The sequence below is a fragment of the Heptranchias perlo genome, chromosome 6 (assembly GCF_035084215.1).
Source record: "Heptranchias perlo isolate sHepPer1 chromosome 6, sHepPer1.hap1, whole genome shotgun sequence".
NCBI lineage: Eukaryota > Metazoa > Chordata > Chondrichthyes > Hexanchiformes > Hexanchidae > Heptranchias > Heptranchias perlo.
In genome coordinates this window covers 69,373,430-69,390,896 of record NC_090330.1, presented here as the reverse complement: position 1 = coordinate 69,390,896, position 17,467 = coordinate 69,373,430, and the positions used below count along the sequence as shown (strand labels likewise).

Here is a 17,467-nt window from a genome sequence, read left to right as displayed (position 1 = left end):
ATCTGCTAATGGACTGCCATCAAATCACAGCTCTAAATTCACTATTTCTCCCTCCAGCCCCATAACTAAATGAGACTACAATTCAGTTCAAAGTTTCCATTTGCCTCAAGGAAAACAACCTGACCTTCTCTCCAAATACAAACCCAGCAAAGCGTAGAGAAATATGAGAGACATTTGTTGTCGGGAAATGACTAGAGTCTATAATTAAGGATAGAGTAACTGAACACCATGAATATTTTCAGTTGATCAGAGAGAGCCAGCATGGATTTGTAAATGGTAAGTCATGCCTGACGAACCTGATTGAATGTTTTGAAGAGGTGACCAAAGTAGTGGACGGGGAATGTCTGTGAATGTTGTTTATATGGACTTCCAGAAGTCCTTCGATAAACTCCCTCATAAGAGACTGTTAACTAAAGTTGAAGCTCATGGAATTGAGGGCAAATTATTGATCTGGTTAGGAAATTGGCTGAGCGGCAGGAGACAGAGAAGGGATAATGGGCAGGTACTCAAGTTGGCAGGATATGACTTGTGGTGTCCCACAGGGATCTGTGTTGGAGCCTCAACTATTCACTATTTATTAACAACTTAGATGACGGGATAGAAAGTCACATATCCAAGTTTGCCGATGACACAAAGATAGGCGGCGTTATATTTTAAGCAGTATAGATGGTAGTGGAAAAATAAAATTACAGAGAGATATTAATAGATTCAAACTGTGGCAAATGGATTTCAATGTAGGCATGTGTGAGGTCATCCCCTTTGGACCTAAAAAGGATAGTTCAGAGTACTTTCTAAATGGTGAAAAGCTCAAAACAGTGGAGGTCCAAAGAGACTTAAGGGTCCATGTACGTAGTTCATTAAAATGTCATGGATAGTTACAGAAAATAATCAAAAAGGCTAATGAAATGCTGGCTTTTATATCTAGAGGACTAGAATACAATGGGGTAGAAGTTATGCTACAGTTATACAAAGCCCTGGTTAGACCACATCTGGAGTACTGTGTTCAGTTATGGGCATCGCACTTTAGGATAAGTTGGCTTTGGAGGGAGTGCAGCGTAGATTTACTAGGGTTAGATTACGAGGAGAGATTACACAAACTAGGGTTGTATTCCCTGCAATTTAGAAGATTAAGGGGTGATTTGATCGAAGTTTTCAAAATTTTTTTTTCATTCATTCATGGGATACGGTGACGCTAGCAAGGCCAACATTTATTGCCCATCCCTAATTGCCCTTGAGAAGGTGGTGGTGAGCTGCCTTCTTGAACCGCTGCAGTCTGTGTGGTGAAGGTTCTCCCAAAGTGCTGTTAGGTAGGCAGTTCCAGGATTTTGACCCAGCAACGATGAAGGAACGGCAATATATTTCCAAGTCAGGATGGTGTGTGACTTGGAGGGGAACATGCAGGTGGTGGTGTTCCAATGGGCCTGCTGCCCTTGTCTTTCTAGGAGGTAGAGGTTGTGGGTTTGGGAGGTGCTGTCGAAGAAGCCTTGGCGAGTTGGTGCAGTGCATCCTGTGGATGGTACACACTGCAGCCACGGTACGCCGGTGGTGAAGGGAGTGAATGTTCAAGGTGGTGGATGCGATGCCAATCAAGTGGGCTGCTTTGTCCTGGATGGTGTCGAGTTTCTTGAGTGTTGTTGGAGTTGCACTCATCCAGGCAAGTGGAGAGTATTCCATCACACTGATGACTTGTGCCTTGTAGATAGTGGAAAGGCTTTGGGGAGTCAGGAGGTGAGTCACTCGCCGCAGAATACCCAGCCTGTGACCTGCTCTTGTAGCCACAGTATTGATGTGGCTGCTCCAGTTAAGTTTCTGGTCAATGGTGACCCCCAGGATGTTGACAGTGGGGGATTCGGCGATGGTAATGCCATTGAATGTCAAGGGGAGGTGGTTAGACTCTCTCATGTTGGACCTGGCACTTGTCTGGCGCAAATGTTACTTGCCATTTATCAGCCCAAGCCTGGATGTTGTCCAGGTCTTGCTGCATGCGGGCTCGGACTGCTTCATTATTTGAGGGGTTGCAAATGGAACTGAACACTGTGCAATCATCAGCGAACATCCCCACTTCTGACCTTATGATGGAGGGAAGGTCATTGATGAAGCAGCTGAAGATGGGGAACTGATAGGGTAGATAGAGAGAAACTATTTCCACCGGTTGGGGAGCCTAGGTCTAAGAAACATAACCTAAAAATTAGAGCCAGGACTTTCAGGAGTGAAGTTAAGAAACACTTCTACACACAAAGGGTGGTAGAAGTTTGAAACTCTCTTCTGTAAACGGGAGTTGATGCTAGCTCAATTGTTAATTTTAAATCTGAGATTGATAGATTTTTGTTAACCAAAGGTATTGACGGATATGGGGCTAAGGCGGATATATGGAGTTAGGTCACAGATCAGCCATGATCTCATTGAATGTTGGAATAGGCTCGAGAGGCTAAATGGCCTACTCCTGTTCCTATCTTCTTATATTCCTAAGAAACAAGAAATGTACAAGGTAGAATAGGATTTTTAGGTTATGAGGCCCATTCAGTTTTTCAATGTTAAGAATATAGATCCACCCACTGAATAAAAAGTACATCAGTGAGTTTTTGAAGATGATTTTTTTTTAAAGTACCTTTCAGTAATCCCAAATGTCTTGACAGCCAATCATTGACTGTTTCAAGTCTAGCCATTGTTGCTTTGTAGACAATATGTTTGACATGCATCTTGTCGTTCTATTCAATTTCTGCTTTCCTCAAACCTTCCATGCAGGATAGTGGAGATAAAACTTTAGGGGCACTTCTTGTGCACCTGGATGCCAGAGGAGTGAGCTTTGAAAGATTAATAATCTTTTCTCAACCTTGGTTTTCTTTAAAGAAAATTGTGAGTCTGCAAAATGGGCTGACAATTTGCTGTCGCCCATTTTGCGCTACTACCCATGACAAATTTATACCCACTTATGTTCCTATTAGCATCACTGGGACTGTTTTTTCCCCAATTAATTTAGACCTTGTAACTGTGTTTCCATTTCGTCTGTACCTTCCGCATCCAAACATAATCTAATTCTTTGCTTTAGAATTCATAATAATTACAGGGGAGCTCAGACTTCTATATTTGTCTTTCTTTGTTGGCTCACTGGCACATTATATCTGTCGCTGTATACTAATATAAAAAGTTTTCTGCAACGAAAGCACTGCTTTCCTTTGGGTAGCTGACATTGTCCTTTGGGCGTTAGTACAGGGGGCTCCTGGGTTCGTGCCAATATTTGCAGCGGGGTCCGTTACACACAGAAGTTTGAAAACCTCTGTTATAGAAATTTGTGCGATAATTAACAAGATAAAGAAAGTGAACCCAAAACAATACCTTCAGATACACAGGATAGGAAGGGCCACTTGCAGCACAATAGCCAGTGCCCAAATTAGGCCAGGTGCATTGGCCAACCATTGTGGACTTTTCTCCTTGATGTGTCGACAGGGCTTTATGGCAATCAAAAGGACAGAATTTTGAATGTTGTGAAAAATCTTATTTAAATTTGACCTGCTTATCTTCGTTACGTTAATTTTTTAAGCAGTAATAAAAACAAGGAAGGACTACAATCTTTAATGCTGAGCATTTGCTTTTATTCATTGTCTATCTTATTTACTGCTTATTGAAGCCCTTGTGAAAGGAACAGATATGGATATTTGCTTTGAGGTCTTCTGCAGACATTCGTGACTCTGAAGGTCAGTTATGTCCACATATTATAGACCCAATTGTATGAATGTGAGGAATAGCCTTTCCAATTCTAGCTGTAGGGAGATTGAGTATTTTGTCGAGCTCCTTCTGTCACTTTCCGAAAGGCATGTACTGTCAAGGGACTGTTGATTGCTTATCAACCATTTCTATGTTCCTGTGCTTCTGTAAGTATGCTGCTGTTGGAAGTTAAGCCTAAAAGGAGGCCACTGGCCACAAAAAGTAGAGACTACTGCACTGGTGCAAAGCCTCAGAGTCTCTCCCTCTTGGTTTCTATATTTCTATAACAGAGATTTTCAATTAAGTTTCCAAATGCCCTGAAATCAGCCTTAATCGTGCTTTGGAATTTAGACCCCAATGCCTCAGTACTATCAATGGAGGTATTCCTGAGAGATGCTCCAACTGTGTTCACTACCTACATGCCTGAGGTCTCACCTGTAAATGCCACTGATGCTCCTTGCTGCTCAATGACAGCTTGCAAAGCAAATCACAATCGCTCCACAACCGTGCATGATTAGCTGGTAGTATTTGCTGTACAGCCAAGACCAGCTTACATAACTTCTGCAATGAGACAAGTGATGGCTTTGCCCAATAATGTTCAAAGGGTACTCTCTATTTTCATATGAGGTTAGAATCATGAAGGAAAACAACAGGGCCAGTAACCATCTCTCCAACAGCTTTTTGGACTTCTTGAGCCTCCGCACCTGCTCAAGAATAATCCTCCTCTCACGTTGTCTTCCTTCTTCAAACATGCCCTCCTACATGTGTATATCTAACTTGGTGTCTGCTTGAAGTGGTGTGGTTGATGCATCTCAGCCCATGGTCATTCTGTGAAAAAAGAAGCCCTGCTTCTGAGTGCTATGCAGGCAGTCTGGGGTGGGCAGTGCTCAATTTTTGCAATGGGAGACCTCACTACCCCCTCCCCTTCCCCAATTTGAAAAGCTTGCCCAGAGAGCTCAGCCTGTGCAGCACTTGGGTGGGGAGTGCGAAATCTATCAAGGCAGAACATCTTACAGGGCTGTGGCTCAGCATGAAAAGTAAAAGTTGTGGTGGCAGCAGAAAAGTTGATCAATTGTTCACAATGGCATAGTGGAAACATGTGGCAAAACTGCTCCTTTTGATGCTGCAGGAGGTGCACCAAAGGAGGGCTGATTTATCTGGGGCTGAAGGCCAACCTCCAGTAAAAAGTAAAAGGTACCAGCTGCATGAAGACCAGTCTGCAAATGATTCAATGCAGTTACCCAGGCCCCACATACCTAACTGTGAATGAGGAAGAGGTCAGCTGCTGCCAGGAGCAAGATGAAGGTAAAATCTAAGCTCATGTGTGTAGATTGTGTTGGAAATTAAATAGGTGAAGCTAAGAAAAAAAATTCCAACTACCAATGTATTCGTACCATGCACAGTTCAGCAGATTCAAGTGGCCAAATTCTCGAAGTGCATAAAAAGCTGGAAATTCCTGTGGCAGCCTCCTGGGGGCAGAACTGAACCTTTGCTCTCTCCCAAGTACCGGGATCAGGGGCATCAAGTCTACTAAGACCCAAAGATCGCTTTCAACTTAGTTCTTAGCTATTTCAACACCATTCATGCAGTACTTGTGTTGCTTACTTTTTTTCTTCCTTTGTATTAAATATCATCTGCCATTATTTTGCTCACTTACATACTTTGTTCAATTCATTTTATATTTCTTGATGTGCCTCCTCAGATTCAACTCTCGCTCCTCATTGACATTGAATTTCTAAATCCAAGTCAGTGATCTAAATTAGAAACAACAAGGATCCCAATACTGACCTCTGGGGCACCTCATTTCTTTTCCCACCTCCCCATTTTAAAAATAACTCCTCTAACTAGCACCCACTGCTCTTTATCCTTCACGAATTTCATATCTGTTCCCAAAATATATCCTGAATTCCCATTGCTATCTTGTAACCTTTCATGCACAACTTTGTTCATGCTTTTTAGAAATCTAAGTGTGCCACGTGGGAGAATTTTATCAAAAGAAAAATGCCTATAAACAACTTATTGCTCATAAATGAAAATCAGGACTGTGTTGTGTAATGGCCATTCCTCTGACACAACAACAACTAGCATTTATGTAGTGCCTTTAATGTAGTAAAACATCCCAAGGCACTTCACAAGAGCATGATCAGAAGAAAATTGAAACCGAGCCACCTAAAAAGATATTAGGACAGGTGACCAACAGCTTGGTCAAAGAGGTAGGTTTTAAGGAGCGACTTAAAGGAGGAGAGAGAGGTAGAGAGGCAGAGAGGTTTAGGGATGGAATTCCAGAGCTTAGGGCCTAGGTAGCGAAAGGCACGGCCACCAATGGTGCAGCAAACAAAATCGGGGATGCGCAAGAGGCAAGAATTGGAGGAGCACAGAGAACTGGGAGGCTTGTAGGGCTGGAGGAGGTTACAGAGGTAGGGAGGGGCGAAACCCTAGAGGGATTTGAACACAAGGATGAGAATGTTAAAATCGAGGCGTTGCCTGACTGGGAGCCAATGTAGGTCAGCAAGCACAGGGGTGATGGGTGAGCGGGATCTGGTGAGAGTCTGGATACAGGCAGCAGTGTTTTGGATGAGCTTAAGTTTACAGAGGGTGTTAGGTGGGAGGCTGGCCAGGAGAGCATTGGAATAGTCAAGTCAATAGTCAACAAAGGCATGGATGAGGGTTTCAGCAGCAAATGGGCTGAGGCAGGGGCGGAGACAGGCGATGTAACAGAGGTGGAACTAGGCGGTCTTGGTCAGTGAGAGGATATAGGGTCAGAAGCCCAGCTCAGGGTCAAATAGGATGCCGATGTTGCGAACAGTCTGGCTTTGCTTCAAGACAGTGGCCAGGGAGAGGGATGGAGTCAATGGCTAGGGAATGGATTTAGTGGCAGGGATTGAAGACAATGGCTTTAATCTTCCCAATATTTAATTGAAGGACAGTTCTGCTCATCCAATACTAGATGTTGGACAAGCAGTGTGACAAATCAAAGGCAGTGGAGGGGTTGAGAGAGGAGTTGGTGAGGTAGAGCTGGATGTCGTCAGTGTACATGTGGAATCTGACATTGTGTTTTCAGATGATGTCGCCGAGGGGCAGCATGTAGATGAGAAATAGGAGGAGCCAAGGATAGATCCTTGGGGACTCCAGAGCTAATGGTGCGGGAGCGGGAAGAGATCTCACTACAGGAGATTCTCTGGCTATGACTGGATAAATAAGAATGGAACCAGGCGAGGGCAGTCCCACCAAGCTGGACAATGGAGGAGAGGCATTGGAGGGATAGTTTACCATGGTCACAGTCACATAGAATGTCATTTGCGACTTTGATAAGGGCCCTGTGGCAGGGACAGAAACCTGATTGGAGGGGTTCAAACATAGAGTTGCGGGAAAGATGGGTACAGACAAGAAAACTCTTAAAAGTACATTTATTCTTAATTCACATTTACTCTATCTAAAGTTATTTAAAAGTGCTCCAGATTTTTTTTTCCTTTTTGATGCAGGATGCAAACTTTCTTTTATCACAGGCATTACAACTTTTGTTTTTTGTTTTCAATTGACAAAGTAAATATTCATTATACCATAAATGGACTCTATTTTAAATGAATCAATTTTTCATTTCTGGTGATAACATTGTATTTAAATACCAAATGCTTGCCAGCTTCATCAGAATTGACCTCCCATTAATGTAAGCTTGTTTCTCTGCTCAGCCTGTTTATGTTAATTTAACTTGTCTCCAAGTGAAATCAAATTAAATAAATCATACATACCTAAACAAAGCATGTCATCTATACCTGCTTTAATGCATTGAAGGGTGATGTCAAATGGTTTAATTGAAAAAGCCACAAGTCAGCTAAATTATCAAATTTAGCACCAGAAGAAACAAATGTGAAAGTTGCCAATTAGATAACACTCATAATAATATTTTAAAAATATGATGAGAACAAAATTACTTTGCTATTCTTTCCTTCTTTCTTGTTATAAATGCTGTTCATTTAAAACCCTTTTCAGGCACTGGAATGGTTTTTCTAATTGCCTTCTCTTTGCCACATAGTTGTACACCTCAATTCAGTCTCTCTTGCCAGGTGAATGAATCAGCATCCAATGGAATTCTTCCTTGTTTCCGATGATCATGAATCCTCTCGAAAAGTAGAGCAGAATTTATTTTCCAAAATTATAGGAAGCTTTAAGAATGCTGGGCACAGATTAAACTGGACTGAGTGACTGATTGAGCTGTAACTGGAAATTACTCATCAAAAGTATGCTCAAGTATATGCCTGAGGCAGTGTATTTATTTTTTAATTAAAGATAACAGTAGAACACCTGTGGATTCAAATAATTTTGCTGGCACCAATTGCTGCCACTGTCTGTGTGAGACTGTTGCTTGAGGGCTGAAATGTTTCACTAGCATGTGTCAGTAACTGAAATTGTCAATGCCCATGATATATTACTCACACAAATAGGATATGGGAAGCGCTGCATCAAAAAAAAACATTGGCCCAGATTTTGCTGCCAAAATAACGGCGAGTTTAATGGCGCTCGCTCTTGATAATTTGTAAATCGTCCAGCAACTTGTGGCGAGGAAGAGATACCGTGTGACTTGCGAATCGCCACTAGTTGCTGGACGATTTGCGCCGCTCTGCCGTTAGCTTCACGAAAACAGTACCTCGCGCTCAAACTCCATGTGAGTTTCATGAAATTGCTGTATTTGCGCATTAATTGGCAATTAAACTCGCTGCAGAAAGCTAGGGCTGCTACTTAACAGCGTGAGTACCTTTTTAATGAGGAGATTTATGTTCCTGCAATGCCACTCAACCTCTCCGACCCAGAAAGGAAACAATTTAAACTGTGGAGTCTTATTCCTACAGGTAGTAAGTAAATTGTTGGTCGAGATTTTTAAAATTTTAAATGTTAAATTTTTTAATATTCTCTTACTTTTCCTTTCTGTCTCTTTTCTCTCTCTCTTAATCCAATCTTTCCCTCTTTAGTTCTCTTTCTGTGACTGATCTGACTCTAATTCACCCTATCTCCTTTTTTGTCGTTCCTCTGTTTCTTTCACAATCCTTAAATTTCATTGGTTAAGGAGCTAGACTATTAGTTCAGTTGTTCACCAAGGTCCCAGATGCCCTGTTCCCCTCATTGCGTCATTATCAGCTCGCACTTCCAGCAAATTACAGGGGCAAAAAAATTTCGAGCTGAAAGGTAAGGGAAAAAGTGTAACTAACGGGGCACGCCGCGAGATGCCTCACTCCAGCAAAACCTGGGCCAAGTGTATTTGAAAAATATCAGAAATGTTTCATTTGTTATTTAAGACTTCTTTGATCACAAGATAGTCACTGATGAGAAGGCCATTCGCCCCATCTCAGTTCATCCATCCAGAAAGATCCTAACTCTTCCCCAGTGCAACATCCAATTCATTCTTAAAGGATTCCAGAGTTTTGCCTCTATTTCTTTTCCTGGAAATCTATCCCAGATATTCATGTTAGTTGTTAAAACAGACAATATCAAATTAATGCTAAAATCCATTATTTACTTTGGCTTTTTATTGCCGCTGGTGCAATATATGCATTCATTATCTTGGCAGTCGATCTGAGCAGTCTACAATGGGTGATCTACATTATTATCACACGGACCTCGCTATCACCTTTTGTTAAAATCTTCTATTGTAAATGAGGTTTGTTGGAAAACTATATTATTTACATGTCTACATTTGGCTGTTATAGCAACAGTGCCCTGAAATATGCAGAAGGGTGTCTTTGAGATTCATAGGGAAAATGTGTCTAAAATGGAGTTTAGCTTGAAAGCTGACCAAACAAAATGGAATTTAGCTGTTGAACAGACTGTTGGGAAAAGGCTTTTACCGAACACAAGTTCTCAGCTAGTTCAAGCCACGGAAAGGCCATAAAGCAATTAGCTAAAGATCCTAAGTAATGATCCCAGAAAGAACCATGACATCAGATACCCCAGGAGCTAATACCTGCATCCCAGGGAAGGAAGGAGACTGACTCAACTATGCCGCTTATAATCGTAGAATCGTAGAATGATACAGCACAGAAGAAGGCCATTCAGCCCATCATGCCTCTGCTGGCTCTATGAAAGAACTAACCAATTAGTCCCACTCCCCTGCATTTTCCCCATAGCTCTGCAAATTTTACAAGTCAAAGTCGTGTCAGCTCTGAACCATTGCTAATTACCAGTATCTAGATAATAATCTATCCAATAGACTAGCTATCAAAGCTGTTAACTTGCCAGCTATATAGTGGGTTTAACTTTAAAATAACCCCTCAAAATTATAATAATCGCAGACTCTGATCACCGCTATAAGTAATACTCAGCACACATTAGTGCTGATTTATAGTGATACACTGAATTTCTTGCATAACCAGCTAATTTTATTAAGTTAATGATTTGTACCTCAAACTGATAGATAACTCTGACTGCATCTATTCATATCTATCAAATGTTCATGCACCCATGTTTCACCTTAAATTTTGATTTTGTAACCAATAAATAGTTTTAAAGTGCAGATTTTTATATTCAACATCCACTTCAAAACTAAAATTATTAGATCCACCAGTTTATGAAGATGTACTGGTCAATGTGTGTTTTGAAAAAGAAAGAGGCCAATATACATCAATTAAATAACATCTAAACAGCATGAATGCTTTCCAGTTGACCACTAGTTTCTGGAAGCCTGCAGACTACAGTAATTAACTGCTGACAAGTCTCTTCATTTTCAAAGGATTTTAATGTTTTGGACAGTGGTTTTGAAATGAGAGAACTTCCTGCACCCAGACATGCCAAGTTCTCCTTTGATCCACATAAAATGCTCTTACATCACAACAGTAGTGTTGATGCAAAGTGGTTATGCTTCACACTGATACTCGTTACATTGTAAATCTAGCAGAAGTCTGGATCAGGGTCTAACCCAACACTAGAGGGCAGCAGAATGAGGAAGGAGTCTGTGCTTTGTTCCGGAGTCAGTCCAGGCCTTAATACAGGATTTAAACTGCATAAGCTTAGCAATGTTGTAAAGCTGAAACCACTTAATAATGATGCATAACTTGTAGTGTAAATGCACCTCAAAGTCTTAATTAACTGGACAAGTTAGGAACCTCTGTATAGAAAAGCATCTTTATATTCAGAGTTCTCTCTTTGAAAGAGCACAATGCCTGCTTATAAACTAGAACCTATTGATACCAGAGATGAGGGACTTCAGGTATGTGGAGAGACTAGAGAAGCTGGGGTTGTTCTCCTTAGAGCAGAGAAGGTTAAGGGGAGATGTAATAGAGGTGTTCAAAATTAAGTGGGATTTTGATAGAGTAGATCAGGAGAAACTGTTTCCACTGGCAGGAAGGTTGGTAACCGGAGGACACAGATTTAAGATAATGGCAAAAAAACGGGGTAGAGTTGTTATAATCTGGTTACTCTGCCTGAAAGGGCGATGGAAGCAGATTCAATAATATCTTTCAAAAGGGAATTGGATATATATTTGAAAAGGAAAAATATGCAGGGCTTTGGGGAAAGAGCAAGGGAGTAGGATTAATTAGATAGCTCTTCAAAGAACCGGCACAGACATGATGGCCCGAATGGCCTCCTTCTGTGCTGTATGCTATATGATTCTATTGGTGCACAGGCTGATAGGTTGTGAGCAGTAACACAGGACATGGGAACAGGGCGGGCACATGGCATCAGGATTACTGCTCATCTGGAGGATTAACACTAACACAGACTGGTTGAATCAAATAGCTTGTTTCTACATTGTAATTTCTATGTAATCTATATAATTCTATTTAATATCAAAGGGTAGAGATAGAATTGTTGAATGTTACAGCACAAAAACAGGCTATTTGGCTCATTAAGTCTGATATTTTTATCCACAAGAGCCACCTCATCGAATCCCACTCTCCTGTTTACCCTTCCCCTGCCCCCCCCCCCCCCTCACCAAATACCTTTTCCAAGCAACTGTCGAATTCCCTTTTGAGAGTACATGGACACTTCAATGGATTGTAGAAGAGAATTCTATGTTCTAACCACCCTCTGTGCAAAATAAAATCTTCTAACTGTGATGATCTTACAAACTACAAGAATGATTGAAAGAAACTCCTGAATGATTATTTTTGTTATATGTAGAAATGTGTCACGTCTTCACTTAATTTCCTTTCTCTGGTTATTGTTACATATATATTATAGACGATTAGAAAATACCATTGCACCAATCCCAAGAACCCATCGTTTTGCTTTTTAATTTTATTTTGTTTACTAGCAGGGTCCTATGGTAGCAGTTCTTGTTTATGTACCATGTGACTAGATCACAAATAGAATTCTACCCCATGATTAAGCCTGAGATTGAAGTTACTGGCTAACACAAAGTAATAAAGTAGATTCAATGTGGAAAATTGCCCAGGTATGCTCTTTCCACAAAAAACAGGATGTATCTAACCAGGCCAATTACCACCCTATTGGCCTCCTTCCAATCAACAGTCAAGTGATGGATGGAGTCATCAATAGTGCCATCAAGTGACATCTACTCACCAATAACTTGCTCACCGATGCTCAGTTCAGCTTCTGCCAGAACCATTCTGGTCCAAACCTTGTCACAGCTTTGTTACAGACATCGACACAACAGCTGAATGCCAGAGGAGAAGTAAAAGTAGCTGCCTTTGACATCAAGGCAGCATATGATCGAGTATGACATCAATGGAGCCTTAGCAAAACTGATGTCAATGGGGTTCAGAAGAAAAACAGTCAGTGGTTGGTGTCATATCTGATGCAAGTCATGACAGCCTCAGGACAACACTGTAGGAGTTCCTCAATTAAGTGTCCTCAACCCAACTATCTTCAACTGCTTCATCAATAACCTTCCCTCCGTCATAAGGTCAGGAGTTGGGGCTGTTCACTGATGATTCCACAATGTTCAGCTTCAGTCACAACTCCTCCGATAATGAAGAGCCCATGCCAGCCTATAGGAAGGACTTGGATAACATCTATGCTTAGGCTGACAAATGGCAGGCAGCAGTCCTCTCTCGACCTAAAATGGCACCACAATCCTGTGAACATCTTGTGAATATCATTGAAGAAAAGCTGAACTGGACCACCGTGACTACAAGACCAGGGCAGAGGCTGGGTATTCTGTGATGAGTGGCTCCCCTCGTGACTCCTGAAAGCCTCAACACTATCTACAAGGCTCAAGTTAGGAGTGTGATGGAATATGTGCCAGTTGTCTGGATGGAGGGAACACATGGTGAAGTTCAAGAGTTGAAGCACTATTTTCGGTTCTTTAAAATTTACCCTATATTAGCGGAATCATGACTAGTCACATTTTTCATGTAAAAAAATCTCTATCTGTGATAATATTGGCACATACACACCTTTTATAGTGGAATGAATATTTTGATGGTAATCCTATTTGTAACATAATTATAAAGAAAATGAGATGGTTCCTTAAAGGATATGGGAGTGAGCAGGAGAGTGTGAATAGATTAGATAGCTCATGTGGAGAAAAACACCAGCACAGACTTAAGAATCATAGAACCATTGAAGTTTACAGCACAGAAGTAGAACATTTGGTCCATTGTATTAGAGCTTTGCTGAAGTAATCTAAAACCATTACGACTGCCCTGCTCTCTCCCCATAGCCCTGTATCATCTTCTGCTTCAACAACAGCAACGTTTCTTTTATTCATTCATGGGATGTGGGCATCACTGGCGAGGCCGGCATTTATTGCCCATCCCTAATTGCCCTTGAGAAGATGGTGGTGAGCTGCCTTCTTGAACCGCTGCAGTCCTTGTGGTGAAGATACTCCCACAGTGCTGTTAGGTAGGGAGTTCCAGGATTTTGACCCAGCGACGATGAGGGAATGGTGATATATTTCCAAGTCAGGATGGTGTGTGACTTGGACTTGTAGGTGGCGCCTGCTGCCCTTGTCTTTCTAGGTGGTAGAGGTCGCGGGTTTGGGAGGTGCTGTCGAAGAAGCCTTGGCGAGTTGCTGCACTATATTTGTATTTATATAACTTGCAATTATACAACGCTTTTAACGCAACTCACAGAGGCAGCAATCAGACAAAAATAGACGTCAAGCCCAAGAAGGAGATATTAGGAGGAGTGACCAAAAGCTTGGTCAAAGAGGTGGGTTTTCGTGAGGATTTTGATGATATTAAAGGAAGCGAGGGAGGTTGAGAGGCGGAAGGGGTTTAAGGAAGGATTTCCAGAGTGTGGGGCAGTTGAAAGCACAGCCGCCAATGGTGGAGTCAAAGAAGGGGGAATACACAAAAGGCTAGAAGCAGAGAAACAGAATTTGGGGGAGGAGTTGTAGGGCTACAGAAGCTTAGAGAGATAGGGAGAGCTGAGACCATGAGGTCATTTCAGTACGAGAATGAGAATTTTAAATTGGAAGAATTGAGAAACCGTGAGTCATTGCAGGAGGGTGAGTAAAGAGGGAGTAGGCAATCAGGACCAGGTGAGGGATAAAAGTTGTGCAACGGAGTTTTGGATGAGCTGAAATTTACAGTGGTTTGAGGGTGGGGGATCGGCCAGTAGAACATTGGAATAGTTGAAACTGGAGGTGACGAAGGCGTGGATAAGGGTATCAGCAGCATTTGGGCAAAGGTGGGCGATGTTACGTAGGTGGAAGTAGGCGGTCTATGTGATGGAGAGGATATGGGGTCGAAGCTCAGCTCAGGGGCAAATAGGATTCTGATATTACAAACAGCCCCACCCCCACCCACCCCGCCCCGCTCCCTCCTCCACACACAAAAAACAGAAAGACCTGTGGGACATGTCTCTGTACAAATGATGTCCAGCCTTCACCTGAAATTGGGGAAATACCAAGCACCTTAGGACCTATTCTTGGAAACACACTTAGCACAAACAAATTCATCATCCTTACCCCAACCACCTTTCAGGAGGAGAATATATACAGTACCAGAGGAAAATAAACAAACAACAGCAACCTACTCATAGACAGGCAAGTATAGTGATGCCAACCATCATTTGAAAGGACTTTCTCATTGCCCAACCCAATGGAAACTCAGGGCCCTGGAATAAACAAATTGCTTCACGATTGGCGACCATGTCTTCAACCACCTAGGCCCCATGCACTGGAATTCCATTCCTAAACCCCTCCGCTTCTTCACCTCCCTCTCCTCCTTTAAGACCCTCCTTAGAACCCACCTTTTTGACAAAGCTTTTGGTCACCCCTCCTCAAATTCTTTGGTTTGGCATGAATTTTTGATTACACTTCTGTGAAGCATTTTGAGGTGTTTTTCCATGTTATAAAAAGAAGAAAGACTTGCATTTATATAGTGCCTTTCATGGCCTCAGGATGTCCCAATGTGTTTTACAGCCAATTGAGTACTTTTTTGAAGTATAGTGACTGGTCTAATGTAGGTAACACAGCAGTCAATTTGTGTATAGCAAGGTCCCACAAACAACAATGTGTTAAAAACCAGATAATCTGTTTTTAGCTGTTGGTTGAGGGATAAATATTAGCCAGGACACCAGGAGAACTCCCCTGCCTGTTTTTGAACAGTGCCATGGGATCTTTTATGTCCACCTGAGAAGGCAGATGGGGCCTCGGTTTAACGTCTCATCCAAAAGACGGCACCTCCAACAGTGCAGCAGTCCCTCAGTACTACACTGGGAGTATCAGCCTGATTTTGCGCTCAATCTCTGGAACGGAACTTAAACCCACAACCTTCTGACTCAAAGGCAAGAATCATAGAATCATAGAAGTTACAACATGGAAACAGGCCCTTCGGCCCAACATGTCCATGTCGCCCAGTTTATACCACTAAGCTAGTCCCAATTGCCTGCACTTGGCCCATATCCCTCTATACCCATCTTACCCATGTAACTGTCCAAATGCTTTTTAAAAGACAAAATTGTACCCGCCTCTACTACTGCCTCTGGCAGCTCGTTCCAGACACTCACCACCCTTTGAGTGAAAAAATTGCCCCTCTGGACCCTTTTGTATCTCTCCCCTCTCACCTTAAATCTATGCCCCCTCGTTTTAGACTCCCCTACCTTTGGGAAAAGATTTTGACTATCGACCTTATCTATGCCCCTCATTATTTTATAGACTTCTATAAGATCACCCCTTAACCTCCTACTCTCCAGGGAAAAAAGTCCCAGTCTGTCTAACCTCTCCCTGTAAGTCAAACCATCAAGTCCCGGTAGCATCCTAGTAAATCTTTTCTGCACTCTTTCTAGTTTAATAATATCCTTTCTATAATAGGGTGACCAGAACTGTACACAGTACTCCAAGTGTGGCCTCACCAATGCCCTGTACAACTTCAACAAGACATCCCAACTCCTGCATTCAATGTTCTGACCAATGAAACCAAGCATGCCGAATGCCTTCTTCACCACCCTATCCACCTGTGACTCCACTTTCAAGGAGCTATGAATCTGTACTCCTAGATCTCTTTGTTCTATAACTCTCCCCAACGCCCTACCATTAACGGAGTAGGTCCTGGTCCGATTCGATCTACCAAAATGCATCACCTCACATTTATCTAAATTAAACTCCATCTGCCATTCATCGGCCCACTGGCCCAATTGATCAAGATCCCGTTGCAATCCCAGATAACCTTCATCACTGTCCACAATGCCACCAATCTTGGTGTCATCTGCAAACTTACTAACCATGCCTCCTAAATTCTCATCCAAATCATTAATATAAATAACAAATAACAGCGGACCCAGCACCGATCCCTGAGGCACACCGCTGGACACAGGCATCCAGTTTGAAAAACAACCCTCCACAACCACCCTCTGTCTTCTGTCGTCAAGCCAATTTTGTATCCAATTGGCTACCTCACCTTGGATCCCGTGAGATTTAACCTTATGTAACAACCTACCATGCGGTACCTTGTCAAATGCTTTGCTGAAGTCCATGTAGACCACGTCTACTGCACAGCCCTCATCTATCTTCTTGGTTACCCCTTCAAAAAACTCAATCAAATTTGTGAGACATGATTTTCCTCTCACAAAACCATGCTGACTGTTCCTAATTAGTCCCTGGCTCTCCAAATGCCTGTAGATCCTGTCCCTCAGAATACCCTCTAACAACTTACCCAATACAGATGTCAGGCTCACTGGTCTGTAGTTCCCAGGCTTTTCCCTGCCGCCCTTCTTAAACAAAGGCACAACATTTGCTACCCTCCAATCTTCAGGCACCTCACCTGTAGCGGTGGATGATTCAAATATCTCTGCTAGGGGACCCGCAATTTCCTCCCTAACCTCCCATAACGTCCTGGGATACATTTCATCAGGTCCCGGAGATTTATCTACCTTGATGCGCGTTAAGACTTCCAGCACCTCCCTCTCTGTAATATGTACACTTCTCAAGACATCACTATTTATTTCCCCAAGTTCCCTAACATCCATGCCTTTCTCAACCGTAAATACCGATGTGAAATATTCATTCAGGATCTCACCCATTTCTTGTGGTTCCGCACATAGATGACCTTGTTGATCCTTAAGAGGCCCTACTCTCTCCCTAGTTACCCTTTTGCCCTTTATGTATTTGTAGAAGCTCTTTGGATTCACCTTTGCCTGATCTGCCAAAGCAATCTCATATCCCCTTTTTGCCCTCCTGATTTCTCTCTTAACTCTACTCCGGCAATCTCTATACTCTTCAAGGGATCCACTTGATCCCAGCTGCGTATGCATGTCATATGCCTCCTTCTTCTTTTTGACTAGTGCCTCAATCTCCCGAGTCATCCAAGGTTCCCTACTTCTACCAGCCTTGCCCTTCACTTTATAAGGAATGTGCTTACCC

General features: G+C 42.4%; 1 protein-coding gene across 2 annotated transcripts in view; it reads left to right on the top strand.

Annotated features, from left to right (window-relative positions):
- Window positions 1-229: 229 nt before the first annotated feature.
- Window positions 230-17,467, top strand: part of LOC137322552 (uncharacterized) — a 39,736-nt gene continuing 22,498 nt past the window's right edge. For both annotated transcript variants that reach the window (XR_010963170.1, XM_067985474.1), the window contains exons 1-2: window positions 230-276; window positions 4,835-5,010. Coding sequence is in view for 1 of the 2 variants with exons in the window: in XM_067985474.1 (XP_067841575.1) it covers window positions 4,972-5,010 (39 nt within the window). In the remaining variant the exon portion in view is untranslated. The remainder of the gene's footprint in view (window positions 277-4,834; window positions 5,011-17,467) is intronic.